Raw genomic sequence first — 23,481 nt, 5'->3', positions numbered from 1 at the left:
GGTAGCCAAATGAAAATTGGCTTTTCCCTAAAAAATCCCAAACATTCATGAACTGGCGGTCTGGCAGATTTGGTCACTCACGAACATAAAGTATGGCAACACACCAGTGCTGGTGCCAAGGGAATACCCTAACTGTATATTTTTCACAATATTTAAATAATACTTAAACTTTTTCCCTAAAAATTATTTTCATCTAAAACTCCCCCTTGGGCCCTAGGCCGTAAAAAACCTCTAAATCATAGGTGGGGATGGGGGGAGGGTCGTGAACCACTGATATGGGAATCCTGTCGTTATTATTAAAATATTAAAATTAATATTTTTTCGCGGTGCAATGGATGAGTTAAAAATAGACATTAATTTGTGCACATTTTTTAAATCATCTAATATTATATACTTAAACAAATGTATGCCTAAATTCATTTTTAAACATATACCTGCTAACTCGAAACTTTGCCTGAAGAGGGGGAAGAAGTAGGCCTGTCTTTTTTAGTTCTTTGTTTTCTTAAGCCTTAAATAAATATTACTACTTTTAAATATTATTACTTTTATGTTACAATGGATCGCCTTGCTTCAGGAATATCGAATACTTGTGTGAGGTAAGTTAATTTACTAAGGGCTAATACGATTTTTTTAAAGGATGTTGACCCATGTTACGGTTCATTTTTCAAAATTTTCCTAAAATATACTAACTTATGCGATGTCCGCTTCATGCAGATCATAATGGCAAAAAGAATAGTATAATTTATATGTAATATACCTGATGTAATTTGCCTTTAAAAAATTTAAATAAATTTAAATGCACAATGTATAAAATGTATACTAATACAACACTTTCAATATATATAAGCACAGCCGCAAGATTCCGGTTCCTAAAATTGTGGTGACTGACAACATTGTTGTGGGCATACAATATGAATGCGGGGTGATAATTGCAACTGATGTCGGACCTACTATATCAAATATGTATCGACTTCATGATAATATATAGTAAGTATGCCCATAGATAAAACTATATCAGAAAATCCAAAAATGTATTTACTCATTTTTGGAAATATTTTCTTATTTATAAGAAGAATTTTTAAAAACGCGTTCTATGTAAGTGCAAAAAATAAAAAGGTTTCTATATTAACTACGGAAATATAACGATTATTCTTTAATATAATTCACTAGAATCAGGACCAGATTTTCTTCGAATAATGTTTGGTAATAATGTTTTAAATATTTAAATTAATTGTTTTATAAATTGCTCAATTGCTCTGGGTTCATTGCAGCGCTGCAGTGACAGGAGTTGGCCAGGACATATGTGCCGTGGTGAGTGTGATCCAATCAAAGCTGGAGATGCACCACATGACAACCAATTACCGCCGGGTGCCGGTTCGCTGTGCCAACCAAATGGCCAAGCAGCTGCTCCACAGCCAAGACGGCGACTTGAATGTAAACCTGTTGATCGCCGGGGTGGACAAATATGGGACGGAAATGTATTCAACGCGGTTCGATGGCTCCTCGGATACTGCCCCATTTACCGCTATGGGTACCGGCACGATGAACGCGATGTCCCTGCTGGAGACGCGCTGGCGCACGGGCTTGGATGAGGAGACTGCTCGCGATGTTATCCGCGAGGCCGTGATCTGCGGAACAGGAAGGGTCGAAGGTCCTTTCAAGAGTCCCATCCGACTGTGCATTTTGAGGAACGATTACTCGATGCTAGATGAGACAATAGGTTCAGTCGTGCAGCCTTTAAGGCCTTTTGTTTCGCGAGTCGTGCCAAAAATTGTGGGCGAGAGGGTGGTGATGGTGGAATCCAGTACTCCAGAAAATGGTGGTAGTGGAGAAGAAAGTGTAGTAGCAAAAGAGAAAATAAATACAGGAGGACTGGCGAAAATAGACGAAGGAGGAGATAAATAAGGAGCAGGGGGAATAGAATATCTGGAATCTCCAGGTAAAAGAGCGAGGCCTTTCATTATAAATATTTATTAATTTTTTAAAACTTGACCACCTAAAAATGACGATCAATAAATTTATTTTAAATCAGGTATCCTTGAAATTATTTCCTCTGTATTCTCCTTGTTAGAATTACCATTAAAGAAGTATAATCAAGAGCATAATTACACATTGTCTAAAAAAAGTATATTAATTAAAATATTTCGTTTTAGCAAATCTGAAAAATTGTATATAAAAACTTATGTCCTGGCAAAATCTGTTGAAACTGCAGTTAATATCAAATGTGCGAAAATCTGCACTTGAGCGGCGCCCACTTGACATGCAGAATCATCTCATGAAACTTAAGGACTTTACAATAATAAATACTGATACTCAAGCTCAAGTAGCGAAACAAAATCAGCATAAAGTGGCTGCGAACAAACAACTAATAACAACAAGGGGAATTTGTGACGTTTCAGGGACTGAGTAGGAGTCACCATCGGGTATCTGATAGTAAGGTACCAACTGGACGTGTGTGTTTGCTCTCCATACACATGCCTATCCAAGGGAAAGGATAGTCCTAGAGATGACAGCGTGATGATGATGATTTCTTAATATTTCAAACAAACTTAAAAACATATAAATTAATTACTAAAGTATTTAACAATATACACGAGGATAAAAAGGATTTGTGTGCAGCATCCTTAAATATTTTAATTTACGGGGAAGTAAGCTCTATTAATTAAACAAAAAAATATTACCTGTTTAGATCAATTTTAGTTAACGAACTAATATCATTTATAATTGATTTAGCTTTTTGACAAATTGGTTAAAATTAATTGGTTAAAATTAAAAACATGTTTTAAAGTAAAATTTAAACTTATTTCTTTAGCTTCCATATTTCGAAAATTTTGAAATTTTATAGAGCATATTTGGTTTAAAATATATCTATAAAAATCTACTTAAAATACGAATTAAATTAGAAAAGCATTATATTTCCTTTGATACTATCTCCTGCCCATCTCTAACCCCAACAGAGACAGAGAGAAAAATAGAGAAGGAGAGTGAGTCGCATGCCGATGCTCTGCTGTGATTGGCTTCTCGGCGGCCATTTTCCCCATATAGCCGCCCATACACACTGAGACATCAGCATCAGGCAATCTCTGGGGTGAAGGCGTTAGGCGTTCAGTACCAAAATCGAGCTGACAAATTGCAGACACGGTCGAGTGCGCATCGGAACGGCACTTTCGGGATCGGGTACGGTTGCATCTACGGGTTACGGACTGGAACTCGGTCCAAATTGGATTGTATATATATATTCCACAACCATCAGCGAGCGACTAGAGATATTTATTCACATTCAAGTGTCGCAAGTTCAAGTGCGATTTGGCAAATTGTACTATTTATTTGAGTTTAAAGTGCTTCTCAAGTGGCCGTGATTGGATCCCAAGGATGTTGCAGCACCACCAGCAGCAGGCTCAGGTGCCACAATCGAGTGGCTACTACGACTACAATCAGTCGCCCAGTCCGGGGAGCTTGACAAATGCGGATGGACTGAACAGCACACCGTTCTCAGTCAAGGATATACTGAATATGGTTAATCAAACGGAGGCCTACGAGGGAGCTTACGGACATCTCGATAGGTAAGCTTTGGTTGTACATTTCTTAAAGGGGTTTTTGGGGATATTGTTCATATTATATTTGGGTTGATATAGCGGGGAATGTATGGAAAAATATTATGGATAGGAGAGGATGTGCTTCATTTTCAATCATCATAATTAGGAGTTGTGTAATCCCATTATAAAAGAATTATACATAAAATCCTGGCCCGCTTTTCTGATAATAAACCCTTCAGACTTTCCATATCAATTTTATCACCTTAAAATTTTAGCTTTAAGTATATGTAACTAAGCCAAAATACTATAATACATAAATATCATATGTTTACTTAAAAATAAATAAATAATGAGGCTATAGAGGATATTCAAAGAATTAGAAATACGTTTAAGAATTCATCTATAAATATCGTTTCCAACTCTTTAATAATTTATTTGATTTTATGATATTATAAAATCATTAAACATATTTAGGATCGTATTCAAAAATATGTTAAATTTGAACTTGTTTTATAAGGACCTTAGCATTTATATAAGAATTTAGTCCTTTTTTAAATAATGACAAGAAAGATCTTTGGGGAACAATAAAAATTTAAATTTTGTTGAATAATTCAGATTCCTTTATTTTAATTGATATAAATTTGATCATCTTTGAAAATCTACAATACAACCAGCTGTTATTTAACTGCTGTTTAATTATTACACAGCATCTTTTTATATATTTACTTGGATATACACAAGAATATACATACATATATACATATGTATATGCAAGAGTATCTACCCAAATCTACCTGTCAGCAAGTTCTTCTCAAAGACAGACAACTTCCCATTCCCAGTCGCATTTTATTTATTTTTATTTAATAAGGCTCCATAGGAAAATTAATTTCTACCAATTTTCCAACGAAAGATAATATTGTGATAACCTTCCGTCGAGACGCGCGGCAGAAGAAATCCTATGAAAACACCAAGAAAGCATGAATTGCAAATAGGATCGAATGAGGGACTGGGACCGAAGGAAGAGCCTCGGAGCATGAGGCTTTGACAAATCATCGTTATTTGTACAAGAGGCCAAAGACAATGATGCGAAGACACACGGTTAACAATAAGAAAAACAAGGTCCGAGGCAGGCAGTCCGGTTCGGACTCCGGAGGTAGAGATCGCCCGCCCGATCCCTTTTGGGCTGGTCAACATGTGTGATTCGCATGTGTGTCCGCCGTTTAACGCACTGGGGCGTCCTTAATTTCCTGATGAGCCATGAAATGATGTCACCAAGCGAAGGGATCCTGTCGCGCCAGCAGGAAGTGGCCAGTGGAAAGGTCTACGGCCCCGGGGAGCCGTCGCTGTGTCCGGCGTGATGCAACACATGGCGGCCATGTACCATATATCCTCGTGTTTAACCTTTCCTTTTTTTTTTTGCCCATTTTCCTTGCTTTCTCGTAGTGCGGCGGCTGCTTCGGCGCTCTATGGCGCCGGCGAGTACCAACAGCATCTTCACCAGCATCCACATCCACATCAGTACCACAGCCACCATCAGCAGCAGCAGCAGCAGCAGGAAACTGATGCATCGCAGCAGCTACTGCATCCTCAGCACTTGGACGATGGCACCACCAACTCCTCGTCCCTGTCGCCGCTCCTGCCGCCCCCGCATCATCAGTTGTATGGCAGTTACCAGGACTACGGAATGCCTGCTCACATGTTCCAGCATCACCATGGCCATCCCCACCAGAGCTTCCAGCACTCGGCGGCTTCGGCCTACAACATGTCCGCCTCGCAGTTTTATGCCGGAGCCTCGGCAACGGCCTACCAAAGTCCCGCCACCTACAATTACAACTACGCCGGAACGAGTGATGTTTACGGCGGAGCCACGCCTGCCGCGGTGAGCATCAAGAGCGAGTACATCCCCACGCCTTATGTGACGCCGTCACCCACTCTGGACCTCAATAGCTCGGCGGAGGTGGAGAGCCTGCAGGCGCCGGCGCAGAAGCTCGGCGGGAATGCCAGCGGCGTCCAGCGACTAATGGAGACATTCAGCAACTCGGCCTCGCTAAGGAGCATCCACACTGCGGATGAGGGTGCCAAGAGAAGTGAGTATATAAAAGATTATTTTAATTTGAAAAGGGAATTATATATATTAAGTAGTTAAGAGGATTATCTTTACAAACAAAATGTATTTATAAAACAAAACCTCATTCATATTTAAAGTCCCAGTTATGTAAAGTATTTTACATTCTTGTTGATATTTTCAATTTCTAATACATATTTGGTTCATAAGAATTTTTCCTTATCTCCACAATTCTATTGCATTTTCCTAATTTTTGCAAATATTTATATTTTCTCTTCTCAGAGGACAACAGTCAGGTGACCTCCTCGCGATCCGAGCTGCGCAAGAACAGCATAAATGGCAGCAGTAGCCATGGCTCCTCCGGCAACCATGGATCCTCGAAGCCACGAATGAAACGCAAGCCCCGTGTCCTCTTTTCGCAGGCTCAGGTCCTGGAGCTAGAGTGTCGCTTTAGGCTAAAAAAGTATCTGACGGGTGCGGAGCGTGAAATTATTGCCCAAAAGCTGAATCTGTCGGCTACGCAGGTGAAAATCTGGTTCCAGAATCGCCGCTACAAGTCTAAGAGGGGTGACATCGATTGCGAGGGCATTACCAAACATCTTAAGGTGAAGTCAGAGCCATTGCCTTCGCCTCCATTGCTGCCACCGCCCATACCCAATCATGTGTTGTGGCCACCGACCATGCAGCAACTCCAGCAGCAGCAGCAGCAGCAACAGCAGCAGCAGCAACAACAGCAGCAACAACAGCAGCATCAACTGCAGCACATGCAATAGCTCCAGATGAGATGATAATTAGAGTCTTTAATTTATTGCGATTTCAAGCAGAATCTATGTTGTAATCTAAGAAAATGCCTCATAGCTAATAGTACCTTGTTTTATGTAAATGTTGGACAATAAATAAAGTTTAAGACAAAGCCAGATTTTGTACAGACTTTTCCATATACAAGATAATGTTCATATTCTCTACCAAACCAAAGACAAGTCTTAATTAACAAATAAAGTCATCACTTTTCTTCACATTTCTTAACCTCCTTGGTCACAACTCTTACACCCTGATGAATACATCGATGACTCCTTGCCATGCCGCCTCTCGTATTTATATCTTTATGAACAGCTTTCGATCGGCCACCGATCCATTAGGCACTGCATCTGCGTATAATTGCCGCCGATCGCCGCATAAATCAATTTTATCGAGACGAGCGATCAGTTTTATGAAAAACGTATATTCCAAAAACGAATGAAAACACACACAACGATTTCCGTTTTAGTGCTGGAAATATTTTCCCTTTGGCTGCTTTTCGCATGGGGATGCCACGGGGAAAGATAAAGGGTAAGGGGGTTAAAGTAAAAGGAGGGAAGTGCGTTGGCGGCAGACATTACAAAGGTTGCATTTATGAAACGTTTAAGTGGCAGGGCAATGGCAATGCAACTGTAAAATGTTTTCCTGAATCCACACACTGAGATACAGATACTCTTGTTCAGATACAAAATGCAGGGCACATCAAAAACTCCCCTTCCTTCTCCGGCGGAGCTCTCGGGCCATTTTATGACAGGCCGCGGGGCAAAGGCTAATATTTCATGATATTGGTGGTTCAGTGGTGTGGTGGCATATCAATTACTCCACAAACACATGCCTCCAGACTGGGGGCGACTGCAAATGGGAGGTTGAGGTTGAGGTTGAAGTTGCGCTGCCACAGACCAACAAGTGCAGCTGATCACACTTTCGGTTTGAGTTCCACATCTCTGACAGCCGAAGCTTCTTCGGGGGTTAGCTCTGGGGTGAAGACTCCTCCTTCTCCCTTCTTTCTTGGGTTAAGTGTCAATCACGCGGGGATCGGGCATTAGCTCAAATTGTATGGTAAACACAACGGAAATCCGAGAGATTTTATTTTCTAGGGGTTTTAAAAAAAATAATACATTTTAATTGGGGTATTGAATGTTTTGTTTAATTTTATTGTTGAATATTTAAGAGTTTAGAAGAAGTAGATGAATTTGTAAATGAATTTAGAAATTATTGACGGTTACAAAAAAGTATCTTCATGTTTATCCTTGTATCCTTTTTGTCATTAAGTCGCAGCTTACAATAATTCTATTTTTAAAAGAGCAAGCACTAGTTACTTCTCCAAAAGGGAGTTTCCTTTGGAGTGGCAAAAACAAAACGCCCACGCAGCCAAGGGATAATGCATGTCAAGTGCCACCAAACATTACCTAATGGACCACACTGACCAGACGGAATATGAATATCGGCGACCCATAAACAATTACGTTCTCATCTTTCAATGTCGGCGGCAATGTTGCGGCGACGTGTGCTCCTCCGCAATCGGAGTCTAGACCGACGCGACTCTCCTCAAGTGGAGAATTTGTCAATCCCATATATCACACGCAGGATCGGCGATAGGCCGGGATAGAGTTCGTTTGCTGTTGTAGCGCCGTTTAATTCATGTTCCGTCAGAGGATCAAAGGCTCTCAGAGCCGCTGTCGCAGCTGTGCCCCTTACCCTGACTCCGTTCACTTTCCTCTTTCTCCGGATCCCGATTCCTGAGCCCCAATTGCTTTCACTGCTCTCATTTGCATTTCCTCAATGCGGCGAGCCGCCAAAGCGAACTAGAGGTAAGCAAATTAAGATTTATTAACAACCATAAATAAACACTATGAAAGAAAGGCTGCAAGTGTAACTATTGGTGTTTTTTTTTTATTCTTTTATTTGGGGCAAAACTGTTTCCCATTTCCGCAGCCTTTGAATAGTGCCGCCCCTGCAATTGCATTATTGTACCCGGTAATTGTGGATAAATTGGGCATACTAGTATCGTTATATTGGTTTCAAGAACTTAGAAAGTTATCTAAATAAATATATTTATCTAGCATAACATAAGCTTTATATTATTTGCTAAAAACCTTCTCTAGTTGTAGTTTTAAATCTTAATTGGATTCATGATCAGAGCTGTGCATTGGGTAATAATTAATTAATTTTAGTGATAAAATAAATTTAACAAAATATTTTACATTTTGCCTTCATCGATTTAAAATGTATTTTTATATTCAATCATCAAATCTTTGATTATTTTCCATTTGTTATGGGAACAGTTTGTTTATAAATAAAGCACATTTAAAGTTACGAAATTATAAAAATTTTCAATGATACTCATGCTTTAAGTTTGGTTTTAAAAAAAAACCCCAATATGCAATTATTTCTTTATCTAAAATACATATGTACGTACCTATTTTTTTATTCTATTTATTCCGTTTTTAATTGAAAATCTTGGGGTATCGCCTAGTCCACAACCGTACTTTATGCCTATTTTCACTCTGCTTTTTCGCCTTTCACTCCCGCTGTCATTGTTCCAGATCCCGGGCTGTCAAGTGGCAGAGTGACTCCGACAGTTCCTCCATTAAAGCCTTTGACATTTTATCGGAAAATCCATCGAGAGATCCCGTTCCCGTCCCGTCGCTGAATATACATTTTTATTTGATGTGCGCATAAAATTGCGATCTCGTTTTACATTCTCTCCCCCCCAATCGAGGCCATGTTCTTGGGTGTCTCTGTTTAATTTCCATTGGCCGTTTGGCTTTGCGCGGCTTTCAAGTGGAATATTGTGACAATTATATTCAAATTAATTGAGTAATTGCATTCGGAATCCGAGCGGCGGCATTTTCGAGCATTTGATTTATGGCGTGTGGAAGCTGGGCACTCAAGGAGACGGAATCCGAATAAGCTAATAATCCCGGGGCGTTGATATCGCCTTCAGATGGGTTCACTGAAAGAGACGTTCGGGGCCAATGAAACTCGAGTTCCTGCCGCTGGCATCCTAAACTACTTGGGGAGCACCTGTAAACAATTTCAATATTAAACCACACAGATTTTGAATAGGAAGTGGGTGGGTTATGAATCAATTTAAATAGATGAAATTAAACCGATAAATTGTATTAAGTTATGGTAACTTTAAATAAGTGTGATTTTAATTTATAGTTAATCTTTTTAATGTCAATTTATTGGAACAATAATAATACACAATGAAAATACAATACAATTATATTCTTATTGGGCTTATACCCATATATATTCTTCATAAACTTAGTTATAGATAATTTGATCTAAAATACATTTAATATAAAAATCAAACAAATATTCATAAAATATGTTAAGGTTTTCAAATAATTTTTGATATTTTCTGATATTTTTTAATTAGTAGAATTTTGGTTTTAATTTTTTTAAACTCCTACAGCTGCCTTAGGATCAATCTAAAATATAATAGGAAATAAGCTAGCAGTTTGCCATTTATGAGGGAGAATTTTAAGGGTTTTATGCTGGATTTGTGCGGAATTAATGTGGTGTTTGAGTGGGAGTTGTGTGGTATTTGTATTAATGATTTGTTATCCAAAGTCTGTAAATTAACTTTAATTAAATTTATTTTAAGAACAAGAAAAAAATATATAATCTCCTATTAACGCAAGAAATACATTTACAATATTTAAGTCTTAAGACCCATTTGGGGTTAAAATTTTTAAAATAATACAGAATTTCAAAATTTTTTTTTTATTTTTTTTGATTTTTGATTTTGTTTTGAATCGGTTATGTTAGTAATCGTTCTAAATATCCGTTTTTTTCTGTAATGTCAAATCTGTACTAAATATAAGAATTAATGAGAGTCCTATTATACAAGACACAAACCTTATAATTCAGATGTGGTTTAAGTATCAGGTGCGGTTCAAGTATAAGGAATGGTTCGAGTATCAGATGTGGTTCGAGTATCAGGTATGGTTCGAGTATCACATTTGGTTGGATTTTTTAGGAGATAAGCGATATTGTCATCCGGCCACACTGAGCCCATTCGGATCAGCTGGAAGCGCAACAAGTGCCTCACTAACGGTGTTCAGTTTTTTTTCAAAAATTGTGGTGTGCGGACGACGTCACGCGCGTCGCCGGGTCAAAGTTGCGTCGGCGGATTGCCGCATTGTTTGCGTGTGTGTGTGCGGGAAGGGCGCGCTTTCATCTGTGTTTGTGTGTACGTTGTTCGTTCTCAGCGTGTGTTTCGAAATACCGCATTGTTTAATTACAGAATTACAGCCGCCGCGGCTAATTCCGTGCCAACAAAGGCAGTGTGTGAATGAAATTATGCTTAAATAGCTACAGCTAGCTAGCCACAGGTAAACACACGGCTAAGAGAACGGGAAGCAGTGGCAGGAGGAGGAGGAGGAAGAGACAGGTTCTGCAGCGCGGCAGCGGTCGCGTCGGCGCAGCAGCACCCGTGTGTATCTGTGTGAGTGGTCCGTCTGGTTTTTTCGGCCAACTGTGTGCGTGTGTGTTTGTTGTTTGCGAAGCAACAATTTAATTGCTATTCGATTTTAAAAGCAGTTCAATTGCAAACAATTACAAATATGTAATTTGCCGTCGATTGCGTTTGCCAAATGGTTTAAGTATAATTGCATTTTTTAGCCGCAAAGCAAACACACACATCAACTGGCGTTGCCTGCATCAATTGCCTGCAGTGTGTGTAAATGGCGTAATCGTAATCTTTGTGCCCCCTTTTTAATGATTTAATTAAAAGCGTAAATTGCAAGCCGAAATTCAATTTGTCCATTTGACTTGTGTGTGGGTGGCGGCGATTCGAGACCCACAATGACATTGAATTGCCAGTTGTTGTTGCTTTTATTGTTGTTGCTGGCACACACACTTTTATCCAGTAATTAAGTACGTGCGTCGCGTGCCGTTTTGCATTTTCTTTTCAGCCTCTTTTTGGGCCGGAAAATGTTCTCGTCTTATTGCGCGATTATTTGCATTTCCATCAATTCGATGTTCGAGACAACAGAAAAAATCGAAAGAGAAAAAAATAAACCAACAAACCAGTTGACCGTGAGATAATTCGTGCATAAATGCGAAAAATACAATACCAAATAAATAAAATAAAAATGTTGTGAATGATTGAAATATATTGTTGCCAGTGTTTGCTATTTCTCTTACTCTTCCTCTTCCCCTGTACATGTGTGTGTGTGTCTGCCCTTCGCCATTGAATAACGGCAGTTTTGCGAGGTGCAAAGTCGAAGAAGAGCAAATAACAACAACAAATTGCCATCACCTTTGTCGTCAGTACAGCGAAAAGCCAAAAAAGAGTTAAAAGCCGGCATTTGGAGGACGGCAAGAAGAGTTCGGCAGAAGATAAAAAACCAAACAAAACCCAACAGAACGCAACTGCGGCGTCAGCTGAGCCTTGGTGGCCACATTCCAGCGTCATCAGCCGGTGGAGGCCATAAACGTTGCCCCCGCCGCAGCCGCCAAAGCGGCCAAGCCCGGGTCACCAACGAAATTCTTTCTCCTCTGAAAACGGGAGAAGTGAGGAGGTAGAAGAATCAACAATACAGCGGGTAAGTCAACTTGGAAGTGTACAGGGAACACTGGATAAGTGGGTACACGAACACTTGTGTGGGGGTGGTGTTTTAAGCTCTGAATTTTTTAGCTAATTATGTTGAATCGGAATTTTTTTGATGTCAAAATCTATAAGATACATATGTTGTTTGAGAGAAACTAAAGCATATTTAAACAATATATTTCTTGTACACATATATTTATATTCAAAATTGTGAGTGGTTTCAACTTGAATCTTGAATCCAAGATTTCCAAAATCATGGCTTTTCAGACGGAAGACTCATTCTCAATGTTTAAAACAGTTTTTCGTAAATGAATTTTACGTTTTATTTAATGTTTTTCTTTGAAGATCAAGTAGAGCATATTTTTAAACATTTTAAAAATCATTTAATCTTAAATACCCCTTAAAATAGGGTTTTTATCTTTTGAAATGCAGCCACTTAAACCACGGCTAATAAGAAATTTCAATGAATTTTCATGATTTTATTCGTTTAAAACTGAAAAGAACTGTATAGTTCTCCATTCTATTGAAATCACTTTATTGACAGCATTTTCCCAGAGACCATTTCCCCACTCCATACTGTAAGTAGTGAGTACGTCAACGTCAATTTTCTGTTGCCATTCTTTGTTCAGGTTCTTCTTGTTGCTCCTCTCGCCTTGTTGTTGCTGCTGTAGTGTCACGCCCCTTCGCTGGTGGTAGGCGGCGGGCCATGTGAAAACATTTTTGCGTAGAAATTACATATTGTTTCGTTTTCACATCCCAGCCAACCTGCCACCCCGCTTGGCAGAAGGTAGGTAGGTAGGTAGTACCTTGGTTACTGGCAGCTAAAACCCCTTTACCCGACGCTTTCGTGCCTCTTGTATTTTTATGGGTCGTCATCCATCGCCGCCCCTCGCCCTTCTGGGGAATCGCTTTCTGCTCATCAAAGCACAAAAACATCCAAAGGCGGTTGCCTCAATTATGTTAATTATGAATTGCTCCGGCTGTCTGTCGAGTACGGGTATGGTGCACAGGGTCCGGGCCCTGGTTCCCGGAGCAAGTCAAGCGGGTAAGTGGGCTTTTGGGTTAGCACCTGGTGAGGTCGCAATGTAACCCAAATTTTGAGAGCATTTCGCAAACTTGATTTGAGCCATTGCCAAAAAATTGATTCATCTCCGCTCGCTTTCGCTTGATGATCTTTTAATGGACCATAAACCCAATTTAGGACTTTGGACGATCCCATGGCAATGAACTTTAGTCATCCGAATTCCTCACAGAGTTCAATCTTTCGTTAATTTACCTAACGAGCTGTTTGAGTTGTTGGGGATTACATCTATCTATAGTTTGGCAAACAAAGGTGATTATGTGGCTGATGTGTTAGTATATTTCTTAATGATGTTTTGATAGTAACGCGAAATTATGAAGAAGAAATTTTAAGTTAATTTTGCTTTAAATAGATTGGAATGTTGCTTGTTTATTCTTTAACTTAAAGCTTTAAAGATTGTTTTTTTTATAAAAATATAATCGAAATAAACACTTTAAATTAACAACATGATTTTCCCATGACCTAACCAACTGAAAACGAGTTGTATGTGCTGTAAATGCTTTTACAACTAATGCTGCGATTATAATCATTTGATAAAAACATTAAAATACAATATAACAATTTATAACAATTAAAATCACTCGACTTTTGTTTCACATTTCGTGATGCACATTCCAATCTCCCATTCAGCCCGCATTTAACCCTTTTGTTCGTACTTTTTCAAATGAAATTTATCGCAGATTCAGCGGCAATGCCAACAACAATAGATCAGGAACAGCAGCCGCTGAGACCGCCGCCATATTCCCCGGCTAACTTCAATTTTATCCGCCACTGGAGAATTTCGTAATTTTCAAATCACAATATTAATGCTGGCCGCCCTCCCCAAACAATGGTGAAAAGTCTGTATAGTGTAGTTGCTGTTGTTGTTTGCCTGCTGCAACCGGGTGGAGCGTGAGCTGGAAAACCGGCGGCAACGCGACGCTTTTTTGGGAAACCTTTTAACAATGGAAAACTTGCCCAAGCCGTCGACGGAACTGCGTCCAAACTGCCGACGTTGTTGTTGCTGTTGCTCTTGCTGTTGCTGTTCTTGTTGCCTTTGCAAAGCCGGAAGATATTTCAGACTGGCTTGCAACCGGGCCTGAACTGGCGGCATTCAGGGAGGGAAGGGTTGTGTATGTGGTGGCTGCCAACTGTGGGCCATGGGGAGTTGGGTGCTGGTTCCATGTTTAGACAGAAACAAGTTTTATGCTCTGGCAATGATGACGCTAGAGCACTGACTCCAACTCCCAACTCAAACGCCGACTCTCTGCGACTTGGACTCTGGCTCTGACCAGTCCATCGGCTTCGGTGGCCAGCTGCTTTTGTTGTTCTCGGCCTACACTATTCAGTTTTAGTGCTTCAGTGCTTAGTTCCCCCTTCCGACTCCGACTCTGAGGCTGCCTCCGGTTGCGATTCCAAGCCCAAAAACCAGACCCGGTCTGCTCCCGAGCCATTTACCAGAGTATTGGATACAGTGGCGGTGCTGCGGTGCAGCCGCGTTGTGTAGTTTTGAACTAGTTGCGGCGTATCAAATCAAGCCGAACCATTGTCCGGACCTAAAGATGGGATCGTGAGGGAACCGGGTCATGGACAGGAGACCTTTACAGCACGCGGGAGTGTAATTTATAAAGGTATAATTGAAAGATTTATCATAATTTACGGCAACATACCAAAAAGCATGATTTTTAATTGGATTTTTGGTATTGAAGAAAGTTAAGCTAGACAATAAATAGGTCTTTTTTTCAAACATTACATTTTCGATTATTAAAAACGTTTAGTGTTTGTCCGTTTTTGAATTTTCCAATTATGAAAATTGACTTTTATTGTTTATTTATCAAAATTCGATTTGAATTTGAAACCTAAACTTAACCATCTCTAGTGCAATAATTTCGCTTCCACAACCCAACAATCCACCTCATGCATAGTTCACCCATTACCCATACAGCACCTCACTCTCTCTCCAGGGGTCGCACTTTTTGGTTCTGTTCACAATTTGGAAATTAACTGGTTTGGTTGTTTTTGGCCTGGTCCGTTGGACGCTGGCCCGGCCAGGGGGAATCCTGTCTGGGCCGCAAACTCGCTCCAGCAATTCGTATTGTTCGATGGCGTCGAGACGGACAGCTCTATATATGTAAAGGATAAAATGAGCTTAAAGTTTTCCTGGGTTCACATTTAGTTGGTCCTTTTTACGCGTTGAGGTTTTCGACCGTCTGGGATTGCCCCCGAAAAACTTTTACCAGCCAAGTGGGGCGGTTACGCTTAGAAGTGGGCGTGTCGATATATAGAGAAAGGGATGGTCGTGACCGGGGTTTTTTCCGTTTTTGGGGAGTAGTGGCTGGTGGAAGTCGGCCATTCAGCCGCGACAGGAAGGCAGCACAGGAAGGAAGTTCATTTTGTGCAACTTAAGGCTCTCCTTTCGCTTGAGAGTGTGGATGGTCTGTAGACTCCCGAATGCCTTGAGTCCCGCTCCTTATTTTGAATAGGCTGGAGAGATCAGATATGGAACTCGATGAACGAGATAGATAAAACAAAGTTGCAGTCTGCATAATGGGCATGCACAACAAGCTAACTTTGAGATCAAAATGATAACAGTAGTTGGATTTTTAAAGATGTTTAGGAAGTATGCTAGTAACTCTTAAACTCTTCATTTTTTAGGTGGTTTACCTTAATTTTAAATTATAGAAATATATTTTAACAGTATGTTGAGAATATATCTCTAATATTTTATTTTTACTTCTAGATATTAGTCATTTTATTTAAATTTATATATAGACTGCAATTTCAAAATGGAAGTCTAGGAAATACATTTTTCCTTTGAATCGCATCTGGGTCCTACTCTCAATTTTGGCCACATCCTTTTTCTCTCTACTTTCCTGCAGTGCAATTGTGCCAAAAGCAATTTGAAGAATTTCTTATCTGAATTTATGATCCTCCGCACCTTGGAGCACATAAATCAAACCATAAACTAGAGACAGTCGCCGGAACATATGTGGCTATGATGGACCTTGCCAGGGGGAGTGGTTCCAATTTCTGGTCACTAATCCGCCGCACTTGCTCTCCCACAATGTCTGTCGCCTTAAACTCTGTCGGTTAATGGGAATCCGTGGATGGGAAACAGGCAAATTGCCCGGCTTGGCATCGCACAGATACTCACTAATACGCCCGCACACTCACTAAAATTTTTAATCAAGCTTGCCAGCAGCTGTGATTCCGCTGGTGGAAGCCATTTGGGAGCTGCACCCCTCTGTAATCCTACCTAACCCCCACCGCCCACATAATGTTCGTCCTTCGGGAGCACAAAAAATGCAATCAACGTCAAATGCGCTTCGAAACTTTGTGCAAAATAATAGAAAAGCCATTAATTTCACTTCTCGTCGAAGATGTTACGAGACGAGGGCGAAAACGTTGGAAAATCGGGGGCGTAGTGTCGGGGCGTGGCTTGGACATATGGCGACATGGCTGGGAAATACGAAAAAAAATTAGGAATTTGGCAAAGGGGAAGCTAAGAGAAAACGTAATGAAAGCGGAGCAAAGTAAAGTAATTTTTAATTATGCGCATAACGTGAGTCAAACTTTGATTGGATTTACACGAGATCCGATTAATCGCTCACTGCATCCGTTTCCCAAGCTGGTCTCTTGGGGAAAACTTTTTCCAAACACTCAAAATGTCTGCCCCCGCAAATGACGCAAAGTTCTCGGCTCAAACAATTTTCATTAGCAACAACAAAAACCGCTAATTTCACTTACAATTAGCGGTAAGCCAACATGTCGCATCAGTCGGTCTCCTGGCTCGGGAAAAGCAGTGGGTGGGTGGTGGTGACACACATGCAATGCCTGCACAAGTTTTTAACTAATAAAAAAAACAACAAAATTAAATATGAAAAGCTTACCAAAATATGAAGGGGATTCTTGAAATCCAGCGATAATTTTAAAAGTTTTTTCTAATGCTTAAACTTTGAGGAAGATTTTTCTAGATTTATTTTTCCCACATATATTAAAATGGTTTGCAGTCTTGTAAATTAATTTTACAATAATAAAAATTTTTAATATGAGCAGTATACTAAATAATTTATTTATTAGTTGCACATGCAAATAGTTGAACTTTATTTAATTTATAATTTTAAATTTTAAATGATAAACCAGCTTATTTAGAATTAGTGTATTTAGCATGTGTGTGTCCCTCAAAAAGCTTTGCTCACACAATTTGTTTAACATTTATGAGTGACAATGGGCTGCGGCCTTGCTGTGGGGAAAGCGGCCATGGGAATTGGGAAAGCAAGGGGGGAAGATGACGACCGGCGGGCGGAAAATGTTAAGCCAACATAGTAGTTATGTAATACAAAGTTTAGCCAACGGTCAGCGGTAATGCAATAAGCAACTTTTCCAAACTGCTGCTTCGCCTCGGACTCCATTAAAGTTGTCAAATGAAGTCGAAGTTTGATTGCCCGGGGCGCAACACTGACCTGCTCCCAGTTCCGCTCCCTCGACAACTTTCCCTCCCTGTTGACATGGACTTGCTGCTGTCCTGGAGATTAGTGAAATGTCCTGTGATGTTTTCCTGTTAAACGCCATCGCAGCAGCAGAGGAGAAGAGTATTTATAATTGCCAGCCTTGGGGCTCAGACTTGTGCGAATCCGGCCGGATAAATGGGTGCGCAGCTTGTTTCATCCTCCCTCCGAGGGCTGATTGACAAGTTTTGATCTAAGTTCGTGACGAGAGAGTTTAGAAGTTTAGAGAAGATAGCTTAGCTAGTTAATTTTATTAGTTTGAAAACCTTTTATTAAGTATTTCTTCTTTCGAAAAACTAAATAAATTAATTTAAGCTTCAAGCTTCTTTTGAATATCTGTGTATATGTTTTACGATGTTTCCCAACAAAGTCTTGCAAAAGAAACCTTGTGGTAAATAAATTATTAACTAAAAGATATCATATCTTAGCCCTGATTAAATTAAAGACTCACATGCATCGTGCATCTCCTGTGGCAAGGAAACTTTGCCAACGATTTCCTCAGACAGTATGTGCGCCGCTCGTTCCACCCAACTCTAGCCAGCACCATCATATTTTGCCCCAACGGTGTCTAACAAAGCAATTAGAGCCACGGATACGCCAACACCGTTTGAGTTTGCTAAGTAAACGTTGCCGAGACGCCAGGACTTGGCCTTAGGGCAGCATATTCATTAGGCAACAAGGCGAAGGACTCGAAGGATCGGAGGAGGTGTTAGAAAATAGCAGGGGTTCCTTCGGGGTAGACAAACTGACTTGTTGGGCTGCCCTGCCTTCTTCGCTATGGCTGGCCCAACTTATGGGTCACTTGTTCAAGAAAATTTCACAAAACTTTGCCAACTTGTTGTTGTTATGGCCAAGAAAGGAGCGAGTAAGGAGGACAAATGGCGGGATGGTGCGGAGTAATGAGGGGCTGACTAATGAGAGACTTGAACTGGTACAATGAATATAATTAAATGAGTCCAAGGTGTAAACTAGCGAATTGTTTGATCCCATTCAGTCAGCTCAGAGTCCCTGTCTCCTTCGTCGCTTCCTTCTCTGGCTGGCCTTTTTCGAGTCCTTGCCGCCTGCCAACTTTACTTTGTGCCTGCTCAGCTAAATGTTGTTAAACTTTCATCTTGGGCTCAGCACTTTTTGCACTTTTCAAACAGTTTTTTTTCCCCGGACTCTTGTTCCCTGCCTGGCGGGCATTTTTCAGTCACCGACTTGCTCCAGTTAGCCAACTGTCAGTCAGTCACTTGATCGTTTAGAGCGTGACAGGTGGCATTTTACCGGGACAATGCCGAAAGGGAAAATACCCTGAGATGGAGGGTTTTTGAAAAGGGAAGATATAAGGCTGAGGGGCTAAATAACAAATCTAGATCTTGCCTTAAGAACTATAATCCTTGAACTATATATTTCCTTTAACTACGAAAATTTAGAAATTAACTCTTGATAACAAATACAACTCAAATAAGACTTTTAAGCTAAGCATGATAGCCTGTTCCTCTGTGCCAATCCTTTCCCACTAATCATAACCTTTCTATGGATTGATTAATTATTCAAGACCTTCTTTAATGCCCGTAAATCCCAAACGGTTATTATGTGCGATTTGCTTGCCAAAAAGTAAATGGAATGGAAAATATTTACAGTTAATTTTATGGATTTTTCAAAGATGAGAAGACGGTTGCAAACTGCTTGAAAATTCCGAATTACTCTTTTCCTGCCAAAGTCTCTACCTTTCAGTGCTTTGCTTATTAATCAGCAGGATAATGAGTGCTGCTCTCTCTCCCTCTGTTTTCTGTAAGCCAAGAAAAGACCCCAAAAGGGTCCCGTGACAGTTGCAGTTTAGTGTCTAATTAAAAAGTTCTCCGCTTGCGTGATTTTGTGTTTGAACGGTGCTGGCGGGTCCCGCAACTGAGCAAAAAAAAAAGTCTCGAAGTCGAGTCAACTTTCTATGGCACCACTTTCGCTGTCCCCTTCGGAGATCCCAATGAATATTCTTGTTCTGCATTGATGATAAAACCAGTTTGCCCCGTCGCCCCTATATCTCCTTGGCCCCACACTTTTTATGGTAATGAATGGGTCAGGCAAAAGTGGAGCTTTGATTTGTGATGCCGATGCTGGTTGCTAGTGCTAACAGCAAAAGCAAATAAAATACCGGCATCGAGAATAAAAAAAAAAGAGCAACAATTTCTTGGTGTGACATTGGACCGCTGTATTTGTTGGGTTTACTTTGCCACTATCGTGTTTTACCTTACCCATTTCTTTCGTAATTCTATTGACCTTATTCGCAGGTGTCTGTCCATAAGTTTACAGCTTGACTCTGGGAATCCACATTTCTTTCTGCCCAAATGCAGCTCTCGGGTTGAAGGGTTTTCCCAGTGCAGTCTGTGGCTTTCACTTCACTTCACTTTACAGTTCTCAGCTGCGGATTTTGAATGCACTGTATCTTATTTGTATTTTCCTTAATGGTGCTTTGCTCTGGTTTTCATACCCTTGAACTTTAAAAAACAGATATTTTCCATATCAGGAAAATAGTTTTAAAATTTTAAAGTTGGTTTAATTTTTAAATATATGTGTTATTTAAATATAAAGTATATAGAATGAATGTTTTAAAATAAAATTTCAAGTTGAATTTCTTTTTAAAACCACCATAGTTAAAATTTCTTCGTTCTTGTCTATCAAAAGTTTATGAAAATATAAAGAAAGTGCCGTTATCAAAATCTTCCAATGAAGCCGTCTAAGGAAGTATTAATAACCACATTTTTGTGCTCATTTTAAAATATTTAATGTACTTTTCTCTGCATTGCTAATTGTAAATACAGATAAATAAACTTTAACATTTTTTTAAAGTTTAATTCAAACAGTTTTATATTTATTTATCCAACTTTATTTGCTTTGTAAAATATTTGCAATAGAAATAGTTATTTGGCTCAATTATTTCTTTACATTTTTGCCAAACTGGCAAAGCCAGCAAAGGGGTTTTAATGCCCTGAAAGGTCTGTGTTGTTATATATTTTTGTTGTTGTGCTGTTGTTACCACACATCTCTTCGGCTCGGATGCGTGTGAAATATTTCGATAAATGTTTGTGGATTTGTGCGAGTGTGTCAGCGAACTGAGAGTTTTTCGCTATTTGGGTGTGGGCTTATGTCTGTGTGCTGGTCCACTGACCGATGTAGCCCTCCTTTTTATAGTTCTGTTTTTGTTGCACTTCCCCATTCCCCAGCCAGTTTCCCACAACGTCTCTTGGCGTTAACTTTTCCACGCACTGATGACGAATGGCCATGGAAAATGATGAATGTTTAATGGGGCAGTGCGACAGCAAAAACATTTTGAGGTAACATATTGATGATGGGAGGACGGCGGGAGATGCACTGAATTCGGTTCGGTCGAGTTGATCGGGGGAGGTGGACTGGTGGATGGTGGGTGGGGGATGGGTGGCTTGGTGGTTGGTCATGCATCAGGGAGCGGTTCGCTGCCAAAAACTTTCAAATTCTCACATGTTCCAATGTCAACAAAGTTGCCCCGAAATATTTTTACAAATTCAAGGGAAATGCATTTTTAACTTTGTCTTGGAATACGTGATGGAAAATGTTGAATAATATTATATAACTTTTTATAGAACTTATTATAATGGAATTTAAAATTTATTTAGTATCTTTAATAAACGGATTATTAGTGTAAAAATATCTACAATAATGATCCCACTCTAAAAGAAGTACTCATCTCAAGTGTTCAAGTCTTCCAAGACATAAAACATTTAAGTTATCAACTGAAGATATATAATGAACTTAACTGAACATGAGATAGATCCCAAGTCAAGTGATCTCTTTAATTCTACTCCCTTGCCCCTTTGGCCTCTCTTTCAATCCACTTTTGAATATTTCCCCTTGGATTTTCCTTTGAATTTATCTGAAAGTATCTGGCTTGCCTTCAGTGTCATTTTGTTGCTGTTGTTTTTGTTTTTGTTTGCGCTACATTCCCGGTGGAATTTATGTAGATATGTGGGTTTGTGTTATAAAAATTGCTCCACTTGCGATATACAATCCCCTTTCCCCACACACTTTTCCTCCTTTTAGCTGGTCGTTTATCACATTTTTTGCTTGGCTTAAGCAAGTCTATCAAAAATATGTATTCGTAATTGCAGCAACGTACACACAGAAAAGCTGTAGGGTAAAATGCGAGGATGGGAAGAGGTGTATGGGTTACCAGATATAAGCCAGCGAAAAAGAAGCACAAGCAGCCGCCGAGGTTGAGGAAAAGCGACAATGTCGCTGTAATCGTTGAATGATGTCATGCTGACACACTCCTTACTCACCATCTTTCTTCGACACCTAAAGCTTTTCAGCAAAATAAAAAAAAGAAAAGAAAAAATTAAATAGAAACTTGAGAACTTAAAGTAAACATGGTTGTCATGTGAGCTTGTTTTTAGTTTATTTATTTGGATAAGAAAAATGTAATAATAAATATTAAAAGTTGTTGCAAAAAATCAGTAAAAATACAGGGATATTTGCTTTAATTTCTTGTTAATTTTAGCTGCTTTTTCAATAGATACCTGGATAAACTAGCTGGCAAACTCCCCTTAATATCTATGAGAACATATTACATGTTTTTCTATACAGTTAATTAATATCAAATCGATCATCATTAAGGTCTTTTTTTTGGTATCTGCGTGGTATCTGTTTTTTTATTCTAATGCCTTAACGATTTGGCCAGAATCCAAACACGAAACCAACTAAAACTGAAACCCAGCCCCGGGCACCCTTTGGCAAATCAGTTACCAAGGCGCTGATGCTGCAATAAAAGGTGCGATTTATCATAATGGCTGACGCATGTAACACACACACACACCCACACACCCATTCACGTTGAAATCACAAGATGGTATCTGCCACCCTCTTTCCCTTTCTCAGCCTCCAAGGTACACTTATATTTTGCAATATAACGCAATGGTTCCTGCTGTGGATTGTGGATCCATCGATTTCATTTCTTGCCATTTTCCGCATTTTTCACAAATCTGTTTTTCGCACACACACACACACATACACTCCGTTTATGGCCTGCTGGAGCTGTTAGTCTCTGTGTGTGTGTGTGGAGTTATCTGAGGCAGCCGCCAGACGCCAGTTCATATTGATTACAACAAATTTGCCGTCGCCATTCGTTTGGAGTTGTCGCCGGCTTTGAGGAAAGAGCAAAAAAAAAAAAAAAACGTGATTATATAACTGATATATAGATGTGACTGTGCCAGTAAGCGCACTTTCCTGCGTATGTCGGCTTTTATTAATTTTGCTTTTGTGGAAAATGCTTCCACGTTCCATCAAAGATCCATTAGGGATATTGAAATATGATTTGGTATAGTAATTGAAGATTTAGATAAAGACCTCGCAAACATTTAATAAACTCTTATTTATTGAGGGGTATATCTCTGGATTTGGGATTCTTCATCAACAGGGCGCGGTTTATTTTCTTCGTCGCTGTTTATTCCATCCTCCTTGCTAATCGCTGTTACAGTTCTTTATTATGGTTCTTCTTTTCTAAGCCAACTTGATGAGCTCTCTTTAGTTGTGTTTTTTTGCACCATTGCATTTTCACACTGTGCGAAAAACGAACATACTTAGTATATATTTTCTCTTTTAATTAACCCACTGCTAGTTTTCTCTATTTGTTTTTGTTATTCTTCTTGAACTCTAAATGCCAACAAAAATTGTGAAAATTGCCAGTAAAAAAATATAATAAAAATAAAAAAAATAAAACGAAGTTTCTACTACCAAAGAGTTATTTATATATAAATACATAGGTTTTTATAGAGCGTGAGTTTTAATTAAAACATCAATATTAATAAAGGTTTTATTTTGATTTTTATTTAAACATTTTTTAAGCATTAATAAATCAAAAATAGAAGATATATTTGGCTTCCTTAAATGTTCAAATTATATTTATTATATATACGTATATAAAAGGTTGCACTCTG

General features: G+C 39.5%; 3 protein-coding genes across 5 annotated transcripts in view; all 3 read left to right on the top strand.

Moving 5' to 3' along the window:
• The first annotated feature begins 452 nt into the window (after positions 1-452).
• On the top strand, positions 453-2,016 carry LOC108075465 (proteasome subunit beta type-7-like). The gene is made up of 3 exons (XM_017167921.3): positions 453-596; positions 853-987; positions 1,272-2,016. The coding sequence occupies exons 1-3, from the start codon at positions 556-558 to the stop codon at positions 1,903-1,905; spliced, it is 810 nt and encodes a 269-aa protein (XP_017023410.1). The 5' UTR covers positions 453-555; the 3' UTR covers positions 1,906-2,016.
• A 1,356-nt stretch (positions 2,017-3,372) lies between these two features.
• On the top strand, positions 3,373-6,374 carry tin (tinman). The gene is made up of 3 exons (XM_017167853.2): positions 3,373-3,563; positions 4,980-5,623; positions 5,884-6,374. Exons 1-3 carry the CDS (start codon positions 3,373-3,375, stop codon positions 6,372-6,374), a joined length of 1,326 nt encoding a protein of 441 aa, XP_017023342.1.
• A 4,126-nt stretch (positions 6,375-10,500) lies between these two features.
• Cad87A (cadherin 87A) overlaps positions 10,501-23,481 on the top strand; it is a 62,333-nt gene continuing 49,352 nt past the window's right edge. The window contains exons 1-2 of one of the 3 annotated variants that reach the window (XM_017168056.3): positions 10,501-10,745; positions 11,692-11,960. The gene's annotated coding sequence lies outside the window, so the exon portion shown is untranslated. Of the gene's footprint in view, positions 10,746-11,619; positions 11,961-23,481 lie in introns of all 3 variants that reach the window. The other 2 variants (XM_017168055.3, XM_017168058.3) reach the window with 2 other exon arrangements.

This window comes from Drosophila kikkawai, chromosome 3R (assembly GCF_030179895.1).
Source record: "Drosophila kikkawai strain 14028-0561.14 chromosome 3R, DkikHiC1v2, whole genome shotgun sequence".
Lineage (NCBI taxonomy): Eukaryota > Metazoa > Arthropoda > Insecta > Diptera > Drosophilidae > Drosophila > Drosophila kikkawai.
This window is presented reverse-complemented; position numbering and strand designations above follow the sequence as displayed.

Coding starts and splice junctions, on each gene's coding strand:
- LOC108075465 (XM_017167921.3), top strand. CDS start 556: ATGGATCGCCTTGCTTCAGGAATATCGAATACTTGTGTGAG. Junction 597..852: donor ATATCGAATACTTGTGTGAG/GTAAGTTAATTT, acceptor ATATAAGCACAG/CCGCAAGATTCCGGTTCCTA. Junction 988..1,271: donor CGACTTCATGATAATATATA/GTAAGTATGCCC, acceptor GGTTCATTGCAG/CGCTGCAGTGACAGGAGTTG.
- tin (XM_017167853.2), top strand. CDS start 3,373: ATGTTGCAGCACCACCAGCAGCAGGCTCAGGTGCCACAATCGAGTGGC. Junction 3,564..4,979: donor GCTTACGGACATCTCGATAG/GTAAGCTTTGGT, acceptor GCTTTCTCGTAG/TGCGGCGGCTGCTTCGGCGC. Junction 5,624..5,883: donor GGATGAGGGTGCCAAGAGAA/GTGAGTATATAA, acceptor TTCTCTTCTCAG/AGGACAACAGTCAGGTGACC.